Source organism: Xenopus laevis, chromosome 3L, assembly GCF_017654675.1.
Source record: "Xenopus laevis strain J_2021 chromosome 3L, Xenopus_laevis_v10.1, whole genome shotgun sequence".
Classification (NCBI taxonomy): domain Eukaryota; kingdom Metazoa; phylum Chordata; class Amphibia; order Anura; family Pipidae; genus Xenopus; species Xenopus laevis.
Genome location: NC_054375.1, coordinates 90,392,993 through 90,410,739, shown reverse-complemented (window position 1 = coordinate 90,410,739; position 17,747 = coordinate 90,392,993). Strand labels below are relative to the sequence as shown.

Here is a 17,747-nt window from a genome sequence, read left to right as displayed (position 1 = left end):
ATCTTCTTAATTTGGTACCATTTTTAAGCCATTTTAGCAGTTCAACATACAGTAAGATACTTTATAAGGCTCATTAACTATAGAGGACAAGTGCTAGAATGATAAGGGGCTACCCACAGCAAGTGAGGAGTGTGCTGTTGATCATAGGCTCATGGATGTTCTGTAATTAATGCAGCTTCAAGCTTGCTCCTGCCATTGCAGCTTGAAGTAAACTCTCATATTTATGATTCGTGAATGCATAGGTTGGTGAACCTACTTACACAGGAAAAATGTTTTTGAGTCAATGTGGTGCATCTGCTAAGTGCTGCTAAATCTGGGATCAAGGTGCATTGTGCCAGTATTTTGAACTTTGTACTAACTAACTTTGTAAGTAGGCTCATTTTAGTGTAATTATTAATTTTACATTACCTGTATAAATATTCTGATTAGTTAACTTGTAGTCTTTCTGCTGTGGCAGCTCTGCAGCCACAATAGAAGATAAATAGTATCCATTCTGAAACGCAACATGAGCAACACAAATATGAATGACTGAACCCTAACAATTGATCTGCTTTTAATGGCTAGGTTCAAAGACCCATACAAATGTCAGATAGCAGCTGAAAAGAGGCCTAATAGGAAGGATTATCATTCTAAAACCATTAAAAACTGAAAAAAAATTATATCAGCTGAAAAAGTTCCTTAGACTGTATCCTACATACCAAAATATTATCTATTTAAAAAAATTCTCTTTAACTTTTAACAGTCTTTTTGCAGACGCAAGAGCTGTTTTTTTTTTTTCTAAGCAAAATAAATGAAACGTATCTATGATCTATCTATTCAGGGACAGTCATACTTTCACTTTCAGCTGTTTGCTATGAAAAAGAAAGCAAAAGCTTTTTTTTTTTTTTCCATTGCACACAAAACTGAAATTCTTTAATTGTTTTAAAGGCTCAGTACTACCAGGAAATAAAATTACACCTACATATATAATATACACTTAACCTTTAATTAGTCTGCCCTTTAAAAACGTGATATTTTTTACTTACAAATACCCTATTTTTCTGTTAAGATTTTTAGGGAAATTTTGTAGTGTTCCCTCTACCATTGTTTTTACACCAATGGGAAAATGCTCAATACCTACCACCTACCACTGCGATTATGGATTTTGGTCCAAAACATGTACTCAATCTTTATTTTTTTTGTTGGTTTACTAGATTTAGATTTATAAGTGTTCCTCTTCTGCTTCTTTTCTTTGTGGGGTCACTGACCCTGACCACAAAAAAACATCCACACAACAGGGATTGGCCAGAGGCGAAATGCAGGCTGAGAATCCTCTGCCCTGCTCCTCCTCTTCTGCTGAGCTGCCTGCTCCCGGTTCATTACCTCCCCTTGGGTGCAGGCAGACGACGCAGATTTTGGCTCGAAATGTGAGATTTTGCATTTCATGCTGAAATCCGCTGTGCCTGCAGTGTGGTCCCAGCCTTAAGGCTAATGTTACATGCAGTATTTTTTCTGCTGGTGGAAAAGCACTAGTGGAGTACTCTGAAAAACCCCATGGAAATAAGCACTGAAGGGCACTGAACTATTAATGCTCACATGGAAGTGGATTTTGGCCTGAAATCACTCTAGTGTGAGATAGTCTGAAGGGACAGTTCGTATATCTATGTATTCTTAGGATTCATTGAACATAGGGCATAGGTGACAACAAACACCATTCAACAGGGGTAAGTTCATAGCAAATGCACTTTATATCTATCCTATACATTTTGAAATGTTTATTTTTCATAAAGAAAAAATCCTGGATGTCATTGAACAATATGTCAAGTTAAATGCACAATTCCTATCGTTAGTGTTATGTGGTTTTCATGCTGTCCTGAAACCCACAATCAGTGGGCCTAACTGTATGTATGACTCTTTCCGGCATACTTCCCTGGCTTAACCCCTTCTGGTACTAACATATATAAAACCTTACCTGCCTCTCCCTCCTCCTGTGATGAGATGGGCACATTGGTTTGGGCATTGGCATATAAATGTGAGTAGCAGTTTTGGCACTGGCATATAAATCAGAGTAGTAGTTTGGGCTCGGAGAGCACAGGTTAGTCCATGCTGCAGGTCTTCAAATTGTTGACCTGCTCATCGCTATTACCTTCAGTCACTTAAAAGGTATATAGACCCAAACAAATTAATTAATAACTTACTCTCTCATCTCTCTAAGCATTTTTGCAGTTTGTTTATTTGTAACTGTTTCTGAGATATTTGCAATTTTAGACTGCTAATACCAGGCTTTTGGCTTATTTGAGAATCATCAGCCTTGAGTTTAACTGAATTCAGTACATAGAAAGTAGGTCAGATTCTCTTAGCCTTCAAAGAGAGCTATTAAACTGAAGCATGTGTAACCAAATATAAATTGCAAATATTTAATAAACTGTTAAAAATAGAAAATAAATATAGACTAAAAAGGTGCTTAAATAAGCATTGTGTATATATACAAGCTGTGCCTAAAAAAAAAGTTAGGTTGAATAAAAGACACACGTTCATTGAGTTTAACCCCGTAATGTCTATATAAAATCAGCCTAACTTCTAGTTGATCCAGAATAAGGTGGAAAACCACATCTGCAGCCCCTCCAATTTGCCTGAAATGGGGTGAAATTCCTTCCTGACTCAAAGATAGCAATTAGACCAATCCCTGGTCAACTTGTACTAAGAGCTATTTCCATTAACCCTGTATGTTCTCACTTGCTAAAAAGCCATTCAACCCCTTCTAAAAGTTATCTTACGTTTCTGCCAGTACAACTGGTTTAGGGGGAGAATTTCACAACTTCACAGTTCTTACTGTAAAAAATAATTTCCCAAATGCTGCTGGAAGGACATACTAGTAAATGAAGCAAAACAGAGTTTATTATATGGTTCCCTTATATATTTATACATAGTTACTCATAATCACCCCTTAAGCTCCTCTTTTGCAACGTAAATAACACCTTTAAAAAAAAAAACTTTCTTTGCCATTTACCAGCTTAGTTGCCCTTCTTTTGGGCTCTCTTTAATTCAGCAATGTCCTGTTTGAGCAGTGGAGGCCAAAACTGCACAGCAAACGCTAAAAGGGGTTTTACCAGTGCTCTGTAAAGTGAAAAATTACTTTCTAATCCCCATAATCAATGCCACTTTTAATATAGCTCAAAACCTTGTTTGCCCTTGCAGCTGCTGACTGACATTGCTTGCTACAGCCAAGATTATCATACAAGGTCCTCCTCTATTATGGATTTGCCTACCACAGTTCCATTAAGGGTATACGTGGCTTGCATATTTTTACATATTTTAAGTGCATGACCTTACATTTACTGACATTGAGGATGTTATTTACCAAACCTCGATTTTCTTTTTTCTTTCTGGTTGAGCTTTTTTTTTGGAAAAAAATTCCAATTTTTAGAGGAAAAAAAAACAACTCGATTTCATCGAGATTTATTGTACCCTGAAGCTGCTAAAAGTCAGAATCCAGAAAATCTGCCATCTTGAGGTCATGTAGAAGTCAATGGCAGATGTCCCTGTTACAGTTTGAAGATATTGTGATCTGTGCTGTGTTTCGTCCAAAATCCGAAAGATTCTTAAACGATTTTAGTTTTTGCACGATTTTATCGAGTCTTTTCCCAGCCTGACTTTTTCGAGTTATTTAATTGATAAATAAGATAAAATTGTGGATGGGAGTTTGGTCGAGCTTAGTTTAATAAAAAAGTGAGATAAATTTGAGTTTTAGTAAAAAAAGACCCTGAATTTCATCTGCCACTTAGCTGCCCAGCTTGCCAGTCTAGTCCGTTTCCTATCCATGTGCAAACAAAACCAACCAACCAACCTTCGTTTAGAAAAGCAGTCGTTTGTGTGTCACTGTATCAAACACTTTGGCAACGTTAAAATAGATCAGAGGAGACTCCCTCCTATGTGACATGAAGTATGCAGCAAAAAAGATTCCCTATTTCCCCTAGGTCTCTCCTGATAGTAGTTGCCTAGTGCTGGCTGGAGGGGTCGGCACCTCTCCCAGCAATATCTGCACAAAAATTTGCCAAACACCGCAGGCTAGTATAGCGGGGATATCCCCTGCACGTTTATTTCGTCAAGTGATGACATCACTTGACGAAATAAACGTGCAGGGGATATCCCCGCTATACTAGCCTGCGGTGTTTGGCAAATTTTTGTGCAGACATGAAGTATGCAGACCGAGGGAGGACACTGCCTTGACATATGTTAAGATGCAATGTCTTTATATTCAGAATCACATGTTCTGATATGATTTGCTGGGATGACTGCACTAATAAGTGTTATATGTAAGTTACTCTGCATGGTTCATATTGATGGTTTGCTATATGCTATTGTACACGTTGCACATTACTCACTTGTAGATGGCATATATCCCGAATCAAGGGTTTATCCATTCATTAAAGGTTCTTGTGTTCAAAGACGATCTTTCTACTTTTCTATAGTTGTGCTAAGCAGCAGTGAGTCTGTCTCGACAAGCTGCCAGTGCTCGGTTTGACACATCGGGTACAAATGTGCTCTGGTTTAGAATAGTTGCCAACATATGAAACTATTTTTCTAGCATCATATACCCAAAAAGTGTATATTTTGAATTTTTTGTGTTTACTTTTAAAAGGATACTATGTAAATATAAATAAGATTAAACGATAAAATGTTTTCTTTACATGGATATTCTGTTTCTACCTCCCGGAAAAAGAAATATAATAACATTATAAACTATAATTATAAATACATTATACATTTTAATGTTTTTACTTACAAAATAGAATTCTGTAGATTTTTTGTTGATCTGGTTCGATTCTATGCTGTTATATGCTGATATGTGTAAGAGAAATTTAAACTGCATGTTGGCTCATGTCCTAGCTGTGACCTAGCTATGCCACATAAGTGAATTTTGTAGCAGACAAAAAAAGGTGTCATGTTTCTATGTAGTGTACTGTTATAGCACACTTTCTTCTCTGTAAGAAGGAGCTCATTCAAGTTATCTTAATTAGTCAATCTTAAAAAAAGAAACAGTAAGCTTATTATAAAATACTGATTCTAAATGTTGCACATATCATTGGTTTCTGTTTTTGGCTGTAATAAACACTACTTTTTTTCTAGAATGTGGGCTACAGTTGATGATCACTAAGTGGCAGATTTATGAAAATTCATCTATTCGTGTTTGGACAGACAATTTCAGAAAAAAGAGTGAATTCCTGAGCTCCGTTGCTTTTTCTGCAGTGATTTCTCCTGGCTTGCTGCGGAATGGGAATTTAAAAAAACAATATTTTTCTCCCATAATTGTGTGTATGCCAAAAATTAAAAGATTGCTACCTAAAACTGGGAAAAAAAACATATTTTCCCATCTAGGAGCAAGCCAGAGCAATCAAATGCAAAAAAGGTGAGAGAAGCAAAGTGTTTTCTGCAGTTTGTTGCCCGAAGATGGGCAGGCAATTCTCTAGTCACTCTCAGTACAGCCGATTTATCAAGCTTGACTAATCTCAACACGTGCCATCACCTTAAAACTTCTATGATATTTCCTGAGTTTATTGCCACAGAAGCAATACTTAAAGGGATACTGTCGCAGGAATAGTGTTGCCCTGCACTGTTAAAACTGATCTATTTGCTTCAGAAACACTACTATAGTTCATATACACAAGCTGCTGAGTAGCAATGGCAGAAATTGAAAAAAGACTATATGACACAGGATAAATAGTGGATAACGGATAACATTATGTTCTACAGAGCTTGTCTGTTATCTGATGTGTAACTTGAGTTTTTTCTCCTTTGAATGGCTGCCCCCATGGCTACACAGTAGCTTATTTATGTAAACAATAGTAGTGTTAAGTGGCTTCAGGCATTTCCCTGCCAGCTAAAATACACTATGTGAAAATGGTCCCATGTATGATTAGTCTCAATAAGCTTGTACAGTAAAGGAAATATATACAGGTGTGGGACCTGTTATGCAGAATGCTCGAGACCTGGGGTTTTCCGGATAATGGATCTTCTGTTATTTGGATTGTCATACCTAAAGTCTACTAGAAAATCATGTAAACATTAAATAAACCCAATAAACCGATTTTACTTCCTATAAGGATTAATTGTGTCTTAGTTTGGATTGTGTACAATGTACTGTTTTAAAAACACAGAGAAAAAGGAAATCGTTTTTAAAAATTTGGATTATTTGATTATAATGGACTCTATGGGAGATGGCCTTTCAGTAATTCGGAGGTTTCTGGATAACAGATCCTATACCTGTGCTTCTATGAACAATAACTCCGATCATAAATATGTTATACAATGTATAGCCCCATACCCAATAAATACAGTAAGAGGCAGTGGGAACTTTAGGCACAAATACATTAAATACAATGAGAGGCATTGGTCTATGTCACTCCAGACTCCCTTACCCTTCCAAAAAAACAGGTTTATCAGAAGGCTGGAGAAGATAGCATTGTAAAGATCAAAATGAAGTCAGAAATTGCTTGCATTGCTAGCCCCTAGTGGTAAAAATGAGAATAGCACCCAAGAAGGAAAAACCCTGAAATGCTGGCTCCTGCTCAAAGCACAGGCACAATGCACTAAGATGGCTGCCTCCACACCAATATTACAGCTAAAGAAAATACATTTGTTGGTTCAATAATAAAATTTTAACTGGTAGAGTGAATTATTTGCAATGTAAACAGTGTAATTAAAAATAAAAAGTAAACCATAAATATCATGACAGAATACCTTTAAAGCAATATTGTGTAGAAATGGCAGGGATGCAAACTATTTGCTTGTGTGATATGTAATTCAGTGTGTGATAGGCAAAGTTTCTTACCTTTTGTGAAACAGGTGCAATTTTTCACACATTTAATAATCGTAGCATTTAAAAGCTGTCCGAACACAGTTTAATGTTGTATCCATAGAATCCTAAGCAATCTTTAAAAGATAGATCTTTGCAGTTGTGTCCGGTCTTCCTTTCCTGTGGTTAAAATATTTCTTCTTTGACATCCTAGAATAATATGAAATTTTCATCAATCTTACAGCAGCTGTAGAATCTGTGTTGTGCTCTGCTTCTAAACAGACGTTAATTTGTGTGCTTCTCTGAGATCTGGCTGGAGACTTACTTTCACTTTCAGCCCGGTTTCCAAGCAATGGAAAGTGAAAACTATTATTTGATATTGGCAATGTTCAGTGTTTGTTTATTGTTTATTAATTAATTTATTTTTGTTTTATAAACTTGCCCCCCCCCTCAATAAAATATGTTGGGGTTCATTTATTAAAGTTGACTTGTGTGCAAAGTGCAAAATGTAGTTCAAATCTCCATGGTTTCTTACCCACAAACCCCCACCCCCCCAAATGCCAACATAATGGTAGGTGGTCTCAAAACGCATGTATAACTTGAGTGATATTTAGCAATGTAGGCATTGTCAGTTATTCTTAATTATTGTGCAGTTCCTGTGGTGTAAAGACATCTCGTCAAAGCAGCTGCTACCTTGCACCTTGAACGTAGTTCATCGGAACTGGTATTAATGCTTTCCGTGAAATCTCAGATTGCCCTCCCATACCTGCCCGTGCTTACCTCTTTTGTATGGGAGCGGGTCTGGGGGGACCTTATGCACAAACCGCAATTGCACTTTCTGTGCTAGAAAAGATAATTTTTCATTTTAAAAACATTCAAAATACAGCTTTTGAAGTTACCAGAGGTGGCTTTTTTGCCACTCATTGTAACCTGCCACATACTGCCGCCTGAAGCAAGAACCTTGCCTCCTAGCAGGAGGTATAGGTTTTTGCAGGTAGTTCTGCAGTTAAACCTGCTTTTGTAAATAAGCCCTATAAAAAGGGAAAATATACCCCCCTTTTTGACTTGAACTTATTTAGTTATATAGAAAAGGTACATAAACACTATCTGAACTTCCAAAAATAAATATTAATTTATTTTATTTTTACACACCAGGTTCCACAGATGAAAGGTATTCTTTCTGGGCTCAACGCCGACATGAAGCTTGTGGGAGCATGCGCAGTTAGGCCAAGTCAGAAATCTGCTTTAACTGCGCATGCTCAAATCGGCGGTGAGCCCCAAAAGAATACAAATTAGCGGAAGATGGTGCCCTAGAGCTTCCCTGTATTTTAGGTTCAGATTTTTATTTAAGGGGTTGTTTTTGTACTAATGCACAGTGAAGGGGGGGGGTGGCAGACCGTTTAGGGTGGATTTTGGTTTGGGGGTTTTAGTTCTCCTTTAAAGTCCCTCTGCTTTACAGAGATTCTGTGGACCAACCAATTCAAGTCCCCAAATGTATCACAATGGAACAAAGTGAGGGAGGGGTTGCATTGCACTCTCATAAGGGATCTTGGTAAATAGCTTGTTGGAGTTATCATAGTTTCCTTAAATCTGTGGAATCAGGTATGTTTGTGTAACGTAAAAATACATTTATATGTATATCTAGAAGTTCAGTTCAGTTTCTGCATACTTTCTATATAATCTAACCCGTAACAGCTGAATGAAGTCATTGTTATTTATCAAATTTTTTTTTTTCCCTTGAAAAAATTTTAGTTTCTGAGTGTAGTTTTCAGTAAAAACACAAGTTTTCAGGTTAATAAAAACCCTCAAATTTTTCTGGTTAAAAGAAAACCTCATATTTTTTGGGGGTTTTTTTAAAAAAAAAAAAACTTGAATTTTTTGTGATTTAATATCCCCTGAAGCTAGAAATAGCTCAAAATCAAAAATACTCTAGCTAAGACCTTTCGAGGTCATGTAGAAGTCAATAGCAGAGGTTCCTTGAACCATTTGAAGATGTGTGTAGCCTTCATGATTTTTTCGGTGCTTTGTGCTCAAAAATGTGGTAAATTTGAGCGATTTCACTTGATGATTTCAGTTTTTCACCCTGATTACACGATTCAAGTTTTTTCATAAATAAGAAACATTCAAATTGTGTGTTTATTCAAGGTATATACTCTACCTTTGATAAATAACCCCCGTAAATGTTAGATCATGGATTGTACTATTCATCTGTATCTGTTTTTCTTGTTTTATTAATTTTAATCCAGTTTAATCCCCAAATCCTAAAGCCTGTTAAACAAAAGACCATAGGTTCTTGCCACAAGAAGGTACTGTAATCATAATGTAATAGGTTGAATGTTTGCAAGTTTCTAGTAACAGTATTTCCAGGGGCCGTCTGTGATTCTTACAGACATTGCTCTGTGAGGCTACAATTTTATTGCTATTGTTACTTTTTATAACCTATTTTTCTATGCAGACCCTTTCCTATTCAGATTCTAGTCTCTCTTTTACCCAACTGCCTGGTTGCTATGGTAAATAAAGCCATAGCAGCCAGCTGCTGCTGAAATACCAAACTGGAGAGTTTCTGAACAAAAAAAATTTAAATGAAGACCAACTGCAAATGATCTTATAAAAATAATAATGTTTACATGATACCAATAGTTAATTTAAAGGTGAACAACCCCTTTAAAGGTTTGGTTCACCTTTAATTAAGCTGCCCCAAGTCATGTGATTTGTGCTCTGATAAACTTCAACCACTCTTTACTGCTGTACTGAAAGTTAGAGTGATATCACCCCCTCCCCTTTTCCCACCAGCAGCCAAACAAAAGAACAATGGTAGGTAACAAGATAGCAGCTCCCAAACACAAGATAACAGCTGCCTGGTAGATCTAAGAACAGCACTCAATAGTAAAAACCCATGTCCCACTGATACACATTCAGTTACATTGAGAAGCAAAAACAGCAGCCTGCCAGAAAGCATTTCTCTCCTAAAGTGCAGGCACAAGTCACATGACCAGGGGCAGCTGGGAAATTGACAAATTGTCTAGCCCCATGTCAGATTTTAAAATTGAATATAAAAAAAATCTGTTTGCTCTTTTGAGAAATGGATTTCAGTGCAGAAGTCTGCTGGAGTAGCACTATTAACTGATTCATTTTGAAGAAATGCCCCCAAGTTGAAGTTATAATACAGAGAAGTGGTACGATTGATTCATTTCTTTTCGTCATAACTGCATTTTTTCATTGATAGGAAAAAACCATATTGCTAGTCTCGGCTAAGGCACTTTCCCTACATCTCCATAGAACAGCACACATGTAGATGTGTATTAAGAATGCTTCAGCTGAGGCAAGTGATATGGCAGCTGAATATAATATTCACCCTCTTCATATTTATGTATTAATTTATTTATTAAGTAGATAGAGAAAGTATGTCCTCTGCACACCATTATTTATTGTTTATATCATTACATTTAGTATTTCTAAAGCACATTCACATTCTGCAACAGTAGTGTGTGTGTGTGTGTGTTAATTAACCCTCGATATTCGACTGCTAAATGTAAATACTTCGAATATCGAAGTCGAAGGATTTAGCGCTATTCCTACGATTGAAGGAATAATCGTTCGACCGAACGATTAAATCCTTCGATTCGAACGATTCAAAGGATTTTAATCCATCAATCGAAGGATTTTCCTTTGATCAGTGAATAGTTAGGAAGCCTATGGGGACCTTCCCCATAGGCTTACATTGGCCTCGGTAGGTTTTAGGTGGCGAACTAGGGGGTCGAAGTATTTTTTAAAGAGACAGTACTGCGACTATCGAATTGTCGAATAGTCGATGATTTTTAGTTCGAGTCGAAGGTCGAAGTAGCCAATTCAATGGTCGAAGTAGCCATATTCGACCATTCGAAACTCAAAGTATTTTTTCTTCTATTCCTTCACTTGAGCTAAGTAAATGGGCCCCTTTATATTAACTTCGTCAGTCATCACCATAAGAGTCAAAGGTTAGAGCCACACATGAATGATGTCATTTATACCATATGTAAAGCAGTCCTGGCAAATTGTCTACTTGATACCATGATCTTGTTCTGCATTTATGAATAACATTCTTTGCTAGAATTGTCTGGGAATGGATTGTTGGGAGGAAGTACACTTGTTCTTCTCTGAAACAGAAGCCATTTGAGAGCACTCCTCTTCGTTCCTCACTCCCAAGTGGTATTAGAGATAAGACAAGGGGAGCCTGGACCAATAGATATGCCTTTTAATCATTAGAATTGTAGGAGTTTTATTCTACCTTTCTTGTTTCTTCCTGTATATTTAAATTCTGCGCAATATGTTGGCGCTCTAAAAATAAACTTTAGTAATAATAATACATTTACATGATCTGATTGAACAATCCTATAAGGATGTGGAAAGAAACTAAATGTCTCTATATCTAAATATTTTTACAGATCTAAACCAAGGGGATCCCTCTAGCCGGACAGCTTTATTTTTATTTCCTCACACCAAATCACTGGGAAAAAGAGATAAAACAAATTAACTAAACAAAAATGTAACCTTGCCGGCAATATAAGTGTTTTTTTTTCTCTTCTTTCTCACCCCCAAGCCACTCCCCAGCCCAGCAGTACCTACAAGTCATTGAGATACATCAAATTTATAATTTTAAAATTCAGTTAAAGTCCTAATCCTCCACGGAAGATTCATCTGAATACTGACTAAGGATTTGGTGCATCCTTAGTTCCAACCTGCCTAACAGGATTCTGTTGGTTGAGGCCGTTTAGTCATGCAGGGCTAAGGGCAGTGCAAATGAGTATTGTTTCCATATTTATTGTAGCCTATAGAAGGATTGTTTTATGCCAGCCCAAGGTGAACCACCCCTTTTAGATAAAAAGATGTCCTTATACAGAGGCTTCTTAGTGCACAGCTTATTTACTTGACTGAGATCAGGAAGTTGTCTTTTCCTACTAAGCCTACTAGAGCAGTTGCTTTTTGATCTTGCTGCACAGACAACAATTGCACAGTATAGATCAAACAGCAACACCTTCCAAAACATTTTTCAGTTTAGTTGATATCAGATAGTACATAAGATATGGAGACTTTTTAAAATTTCTTTCTATCTTGTATTTTTGACCATTGTTCTAATGCTGAAATGTAAGCTTTTTAATAGTCCGTCACCAACATTTCTTATCTTTGGCCCTGCTGAGCAGAATCCCTCAGTTTCATTAAAGGCTGTTGCTATAATTGATACAATAGTTACTGATATTCCACAGATGCTGCTGAGAAATGCGTCAACTAATGTAGCAAAATTGTAACAGTTCAGAGTCTGTGCCTGGACTACTGAGCTGCCAGACTGAAAAACCAGAGACAGGAACATTTAAACTTTGTTAGAAAAACAACTAAAAAATGGAAACCACAATATATTGTATTAAAATATAATCTAAAAATAAAGTGAAAAAAGTGTTTTGAATGTGAACAACGTAAAGTAGAGGGTAAGGTAATGCTGTATTTTGCTTTTTTGTAGAGCAAGAAGAATGCAAGAGGAAGTTTGCCAAGGAAGAAATTTCATTAAAAGTTGGGCTTCTTTTGCCAGGCCTTCAGTATGCCATTATGGAAACCAATATATCATGCAAAGGGAAAGAGCTTTACCCTAAAGAATTAGTACAACAGTATTTAAAGACATTTGCTGAGCAGAAAAAATGGAGAACCCATCAAAGACAAAAGCAGATCTTGCAAAAACGACTAATTCTATATCAGGAAAATGTAGTCAACTTGACTTTTCACGGCTGAGTTCTTACATTTCAAATCCAGTAAATTTCTCTGTTCCATTGCAGAAGGCTTCCAAGCTCTTAGTGGAAAAACCAACAAACTCTGATAATAATGACAATTTAAATAATAACAAAGAGTTAAAAATGTCTGACTGTGAGACTAATATGGCTTTTTCATCAGGAAGAAAGTTTAAGACTGAGAACAAAACCCCACTAAATGGGAAACAAGAGAGAAAAACATGTTATCCAAAGAGCAGCAATCCACTTAAAGATGAGAAAATTAAAGTAAATAACGATGAGGAAACACATCTGCCCCAGAGTCAAGCTTCGCCTATTCAGAGAACTGATAAGCCATATACAAACAAAAATAATATACATTCTTCTGGGGAACACAAACACGTTGGTTCTACAAGCACAACAATTAAACTTACCAGCATTGGCATAAACAGAAGAAAAAGAGGTTAGTTCATGAACTTTTAATATACTTTTTATCTTATTGTATATTGATTAAAACACACCTTTTACTTGCATTGCTAGGGGCAGAGGTCCTTACAGCTGAGTTTGTTCAAGGTGCTGAGATCGAAAAAACAACCCAGGAAGTGTCGAGGAAGAGCAAAACTGGGGATGTTAAAAACACAGCTGCTGGCAGTAGTTTATTAAAGCTAAAAAGTAAAACTGCAAACCCAGGCAGTGCAAAGAATAAAGATGCAACCTTAAAACGAAAGACTTCAGATACAGCTAAAAATAGTAAGTCACATATAGTACATTTATGCTTATCATTTTGATGATAACTTTGATATATTTTAGTATTATAAACTTTACTGGTGTAAAAATCCATCCTGACATGTCAGTTCAGATACCTGGGTAAATGATTAGTTACCACTTGTTAAACATATTATTTATGTATGCTCTTTTTTACTGTAAGACATTCATCACTCTTTTTGTATATACTGGGCTGCTTTATAAGTACCAGTGGCTTAAAACACCAGGCTGTAGCATGGAACAGGAATGTTTTCCAACAGGTAGCTTTTCCATTAACTGTGTTTCTACATGTTCAGTGATCTAGAAAAGGGGTAGGCTCTCATTCAGCTCAGTACTTTTCATGTCAGACCAATGCATGTTTTTATTGTTTTATTTACACGTTTTTGTAGAACCTCCTCTCCTCTTTCTTAATTGTGCATAACGAGTTCTTCATAAATAAACCACTCCTTTCCTTTAGCTGCAGTTTCCAGGATTTGAGATAGGGAGGATCTCATTATATTAAGGGCTTATCAGTGTTCAGTTGCCTGTTAATTTAACTATCTTTGTCTTCTCCCTCAGTTGTTTTCAAGATAAGAAAGTGACATACTGAACAAGATTTCAGTCTGTGCCCTATTTACGGCAAATAATAATAATAAAAAACATGGATTTTTTAAAAGTAATAAATAAGACAAAAGGTATATTTAGCACAAGCACTATTTGTTAAAATCCTATAACTGGTTCTATCCAGTGCTCTTCTTACTACAGTAATTCACAGTAACTGCACCCATTTTTCTGACCTCTGATTCTTGACAACCACATTCTAGTAAGGAAGAATTTCACAAATGTGAAATATCGTAAAAAAAGAATTAAAAAAAACTCCAGCATCATTACAAATTCTTCTACTCCCATGCGGTTACAGGGGAAATTGGGAAATTCACTTTAAAATTAGCTTTTGGTGATTTTGTATTCTATATTTTGTTCAGCAGCTTTCTTTTAAATTGCTATCAGGTTGGGCAGAGCACCTCATTAGAAATTAACGTAAAACGCAAAAAAAACACGCAAAAGTTGTAGCTCTTGAAATAAATGGGGGTTATGCAATAAATGACAAAAGGATACAAAGGTCTAGTAACCTATCAGCAGGTAGTATTCATCATCTATAAGACAGCAGTTTCAATTATAGGTTGAAAATGGAAAGAAGAGAGAGAGATGCAAAAAATCAAAACCTGATAAAAAGTAATAACCAGTATAAAAGCTGCTTGCATTACTTATCGTTGCAAGTTAATAAACATTACATCATAGATTACATCAATAATGGTGAATTCTGTTTCAGTACTAAATGGGTACCATGTTTAAAAAGAAAAAAATCATATATTGTCTTGTTCTTCCTTCACTTTTCTCATAGCTAAACTGGATGAGCCGTCGGAATTGAAAATGAAGGCAAAAAGCTTAAAAGGTCCTGTTGAAAAGCATTCTGATAAATCTATTAAAAAGTCCATAAAGGGTATGGAAAAGGTTAAAAAAAATAGTCATAAAGGGATCAGTTGGTCAGGAGAAAAGCCCAAGCATGACAATACAAAATATGGTGCAGATGGGAAATCAGAAGAGACTATTATGGAGAAACGAATAAGTATGTATGAATCTCATGCTTTAAACTTATTAGCAGACCTTGCCTTAAACTCATTCAATTCTTCAGCAGCCCTTTTCCCTAATATGGATGCTGCATCAGACTCACAGGAATCAAAAAATGGGACCGATATTCTTGTGAAAGCCCTCCATTCTGAAAACAGATATAATACTGCCAGGACTTGCAGTCCTCCTAAACAGCCTACAGTTTCTCTTCTTTCACAGACAACAGAGCCTGATCAGATCCTGGATAAACATGACGAGACTAAAAAAGACAATGAATCCTGCTATATTAATAACTCTTCCATGTTTAAAGTAGAAACTAATTCAAAGACTACACTCAATGTTGCAGTTGCAAAGGTTAAAAATAACCTTATAAGCAACATCTGTCAGGAGCATTCTTATTCTCAGCCCCTGGTAAATAAGCCTAAAGTTGATCCACTCATGGACAAAACCAATGAGAGAGCCATTCAGACTCATCATGACCCAACTGTCAAACCTTCTATGGTCTTTGATAAACCACAAAACCCTGCATGTTTGCCAAGAAAGAACATGAATATGAAAAACAGCATGTATATGAATTTAAAGAAAGGCTCTCGTGCTGTATTACAGTCTGGAGACAGCCTCAAGATTGCACTCAAGTGGGATGCAAAATATGATTTTGGACTGGATAGTAAATTTACCCATGATTCTCTAGAGCTAACAGTTAATAGAGCTTTACATGGGTAAGTGCAATATCATAACATTGCATAACATAAAATCATTGTTTATTTTATCATTCTGCATCTGTAACATAAGCTTTTGGCATTCTGTCTAGCAGCACACGAGGAGAGAAAATGAGAGGGTGCTCATGATACACATTCATGATATTAGCAGTGTTAAAGTGTGCTCAGCATCAGTGAATGATCCCTTTCATTGTAATATTATTATTATGTTATGTAGCTGATAATGGGTTAGGTGTAACAGTCCTTTATTAACAGCTTCAGTCAGCCATTACACTCAAGCAGGAACTTCTAGTCTAACTCTAATAGCAGTATAGAAAGTACTATGTATACAAAGCAAAAGTCTTGTATGCAGTGACATCTACAGGTCATATGTATCAACACCACATGCATTATTATTAACACATATTTATAAAGGAGAAACCTATTCAGGTTTATACTGACTGATGTGTTTTATATGCGGTAATCTTTATTGTCCTAGATTCAAAGATATTTCATGCGATTTTTCACCTGCAGGTAGCCCATCACCCTTAGGATTATTTTTTGAGAATGTTGTTGTTAGTGACCAACAATGGGCTTTTTCAGGTGTATATTTTTTCTTGTTTTTTATAGTTCAGTTTTTAAAATGATATTTCTGGTTGTTTATTTTAGACCATGGAATCTCAATCTACGGGAAAAGGTAGAAGATGTCAAAATTATACTGCACATGTGGTTAGCTCTGTTTTACAGCAAATCAAACAATGCACTGAACTGCAGCTCAAGAAATGTGGTGGAACACAGCAATCCTGCTAAATTTGTTTCAATCAGTACCATCCGTGAACCTATTGACATGGGCAAAATTAGGGAGGCTGAGAATGTGACATCATCAGTTTGCACGTCAGGTTCTCTGAATTCAAAACTGCTGGTTCCAACTGGTAACCAAATTGCATCTAATTACTCTGGAAAGTTATCAATGCAAACTTATTCACAGAGGTATGAGTGGGTAAAGAAAGAGATCAGTTCAGCTGACGACTCTGTCATCTTACCAGTGCTTTCCCAGGTATGATATTTATGTATTGATGTATGAATATAACTTAATCGAAATATGACTTTTGTTTCATACGTAATAGAATCTTATTTGAGATATCACAAAACTTATAGAGAATCTATGTGCTGATAGTGTGGAAATATTTTTTTAGACCACATCTATTTGTAATTTCTAATTAAATGTATTTTAATGCACATACATTTTCAATCAAGCATCTGTTTTTATGCAATTTAATTTTTATATAATATGCAGCCTGTATGATGGATTTTTAAATACCAGTGCATGGAGACACCTGAATGATTCCAAAGATTGGATGAAATTGCTTCAACACATTGCAGTCTGCATTTAGCAGAACATTTTACTTGGCTCTAAAAGAGCTGGGTTCTAGTAGTAATCCCATGTTCAGTCTCGCAGGCAGGTTTACTTGATTATGTCAGCTTATCTTCTCACACAAGACTGCAGTGTATCAGTGGTGACCTACACAACCCATTTAACTTAAAAACAAGCATTTTGTAATGATGTGTATGTCTGTTCAGGAAGCTCATATTTTAAGAGACCTGTCATAGAGGTACCCATATATAACAAACATGCATAAGATAAAAAAACAAGTGCTCATGATGTGGCTGCAAACAGCAAACAATTAGCAATTGGCTTTACAAGGTAGAAAATTAATTGTCTAATCATTGCTTTAATTGCAGTAGTGCAGTTTTAAACATTACCTATTCAATCCATCAGCACATAATAGATCACATTCTCACATTATCCCTTGGATCGAATGACCTAGGAAGGTGACTTAAGAAATACATAACTAAGTACAGTGTTGCAACTGTATTCTATTTGGGTGCATGTCAATATGTAGCCAGTGTGTTTCCAGAGTTCTAAAGTGGTCTCAATCACTTTGGAGATTCAAATTTGCTCTTAGAGCACAAAATATTCTCTAATTTAGTCTTGGTCTGTGTGTTTGTGGCCCACCTATTGTTAATGCCTGCACTTATAAAACACATAAGAAAAAAGGACCTTCAGAAGATTATAACACTTGACACTTGCTGCAAACTTTCATGTACGTTGTAAATGTTATTATATATTCGATTTTGACAGCAGATATTCAGTCTGGGCAAAAA

The 17,747-nt window shown here is 36.1% G+C and overlaps 1 protein-coding gene across 1 annotated transcript in view; it reads left to right on the top strand.

The window, feature by feature from the left end:
• The window catches only part of LOC108710278 (protein TASOR 2-like), a 44,441-nt gene that overhangs the window by 11,455 nt on the left and 15,239 nt on the right, over positions 1–17,747 (top strand). Inside the window, 6 exon segments of the mRNA XM_041585574.1 lie at positions 7,931–8,045; positions 12,270–12,437; positions 12,440–12,973; positions 13,051–13,260; positions 14,657–15,602; positions 16,251–16,638. Of these exon segments, the coding sequence (XP_041441508.1) occupies positions 7,931–8,045; positions 12,270–12,437; positions 12,440–12,973; positions 13,051–13,260; positions 14,657–15,602; positions 16,251–16,638 (2,361 nt within the window).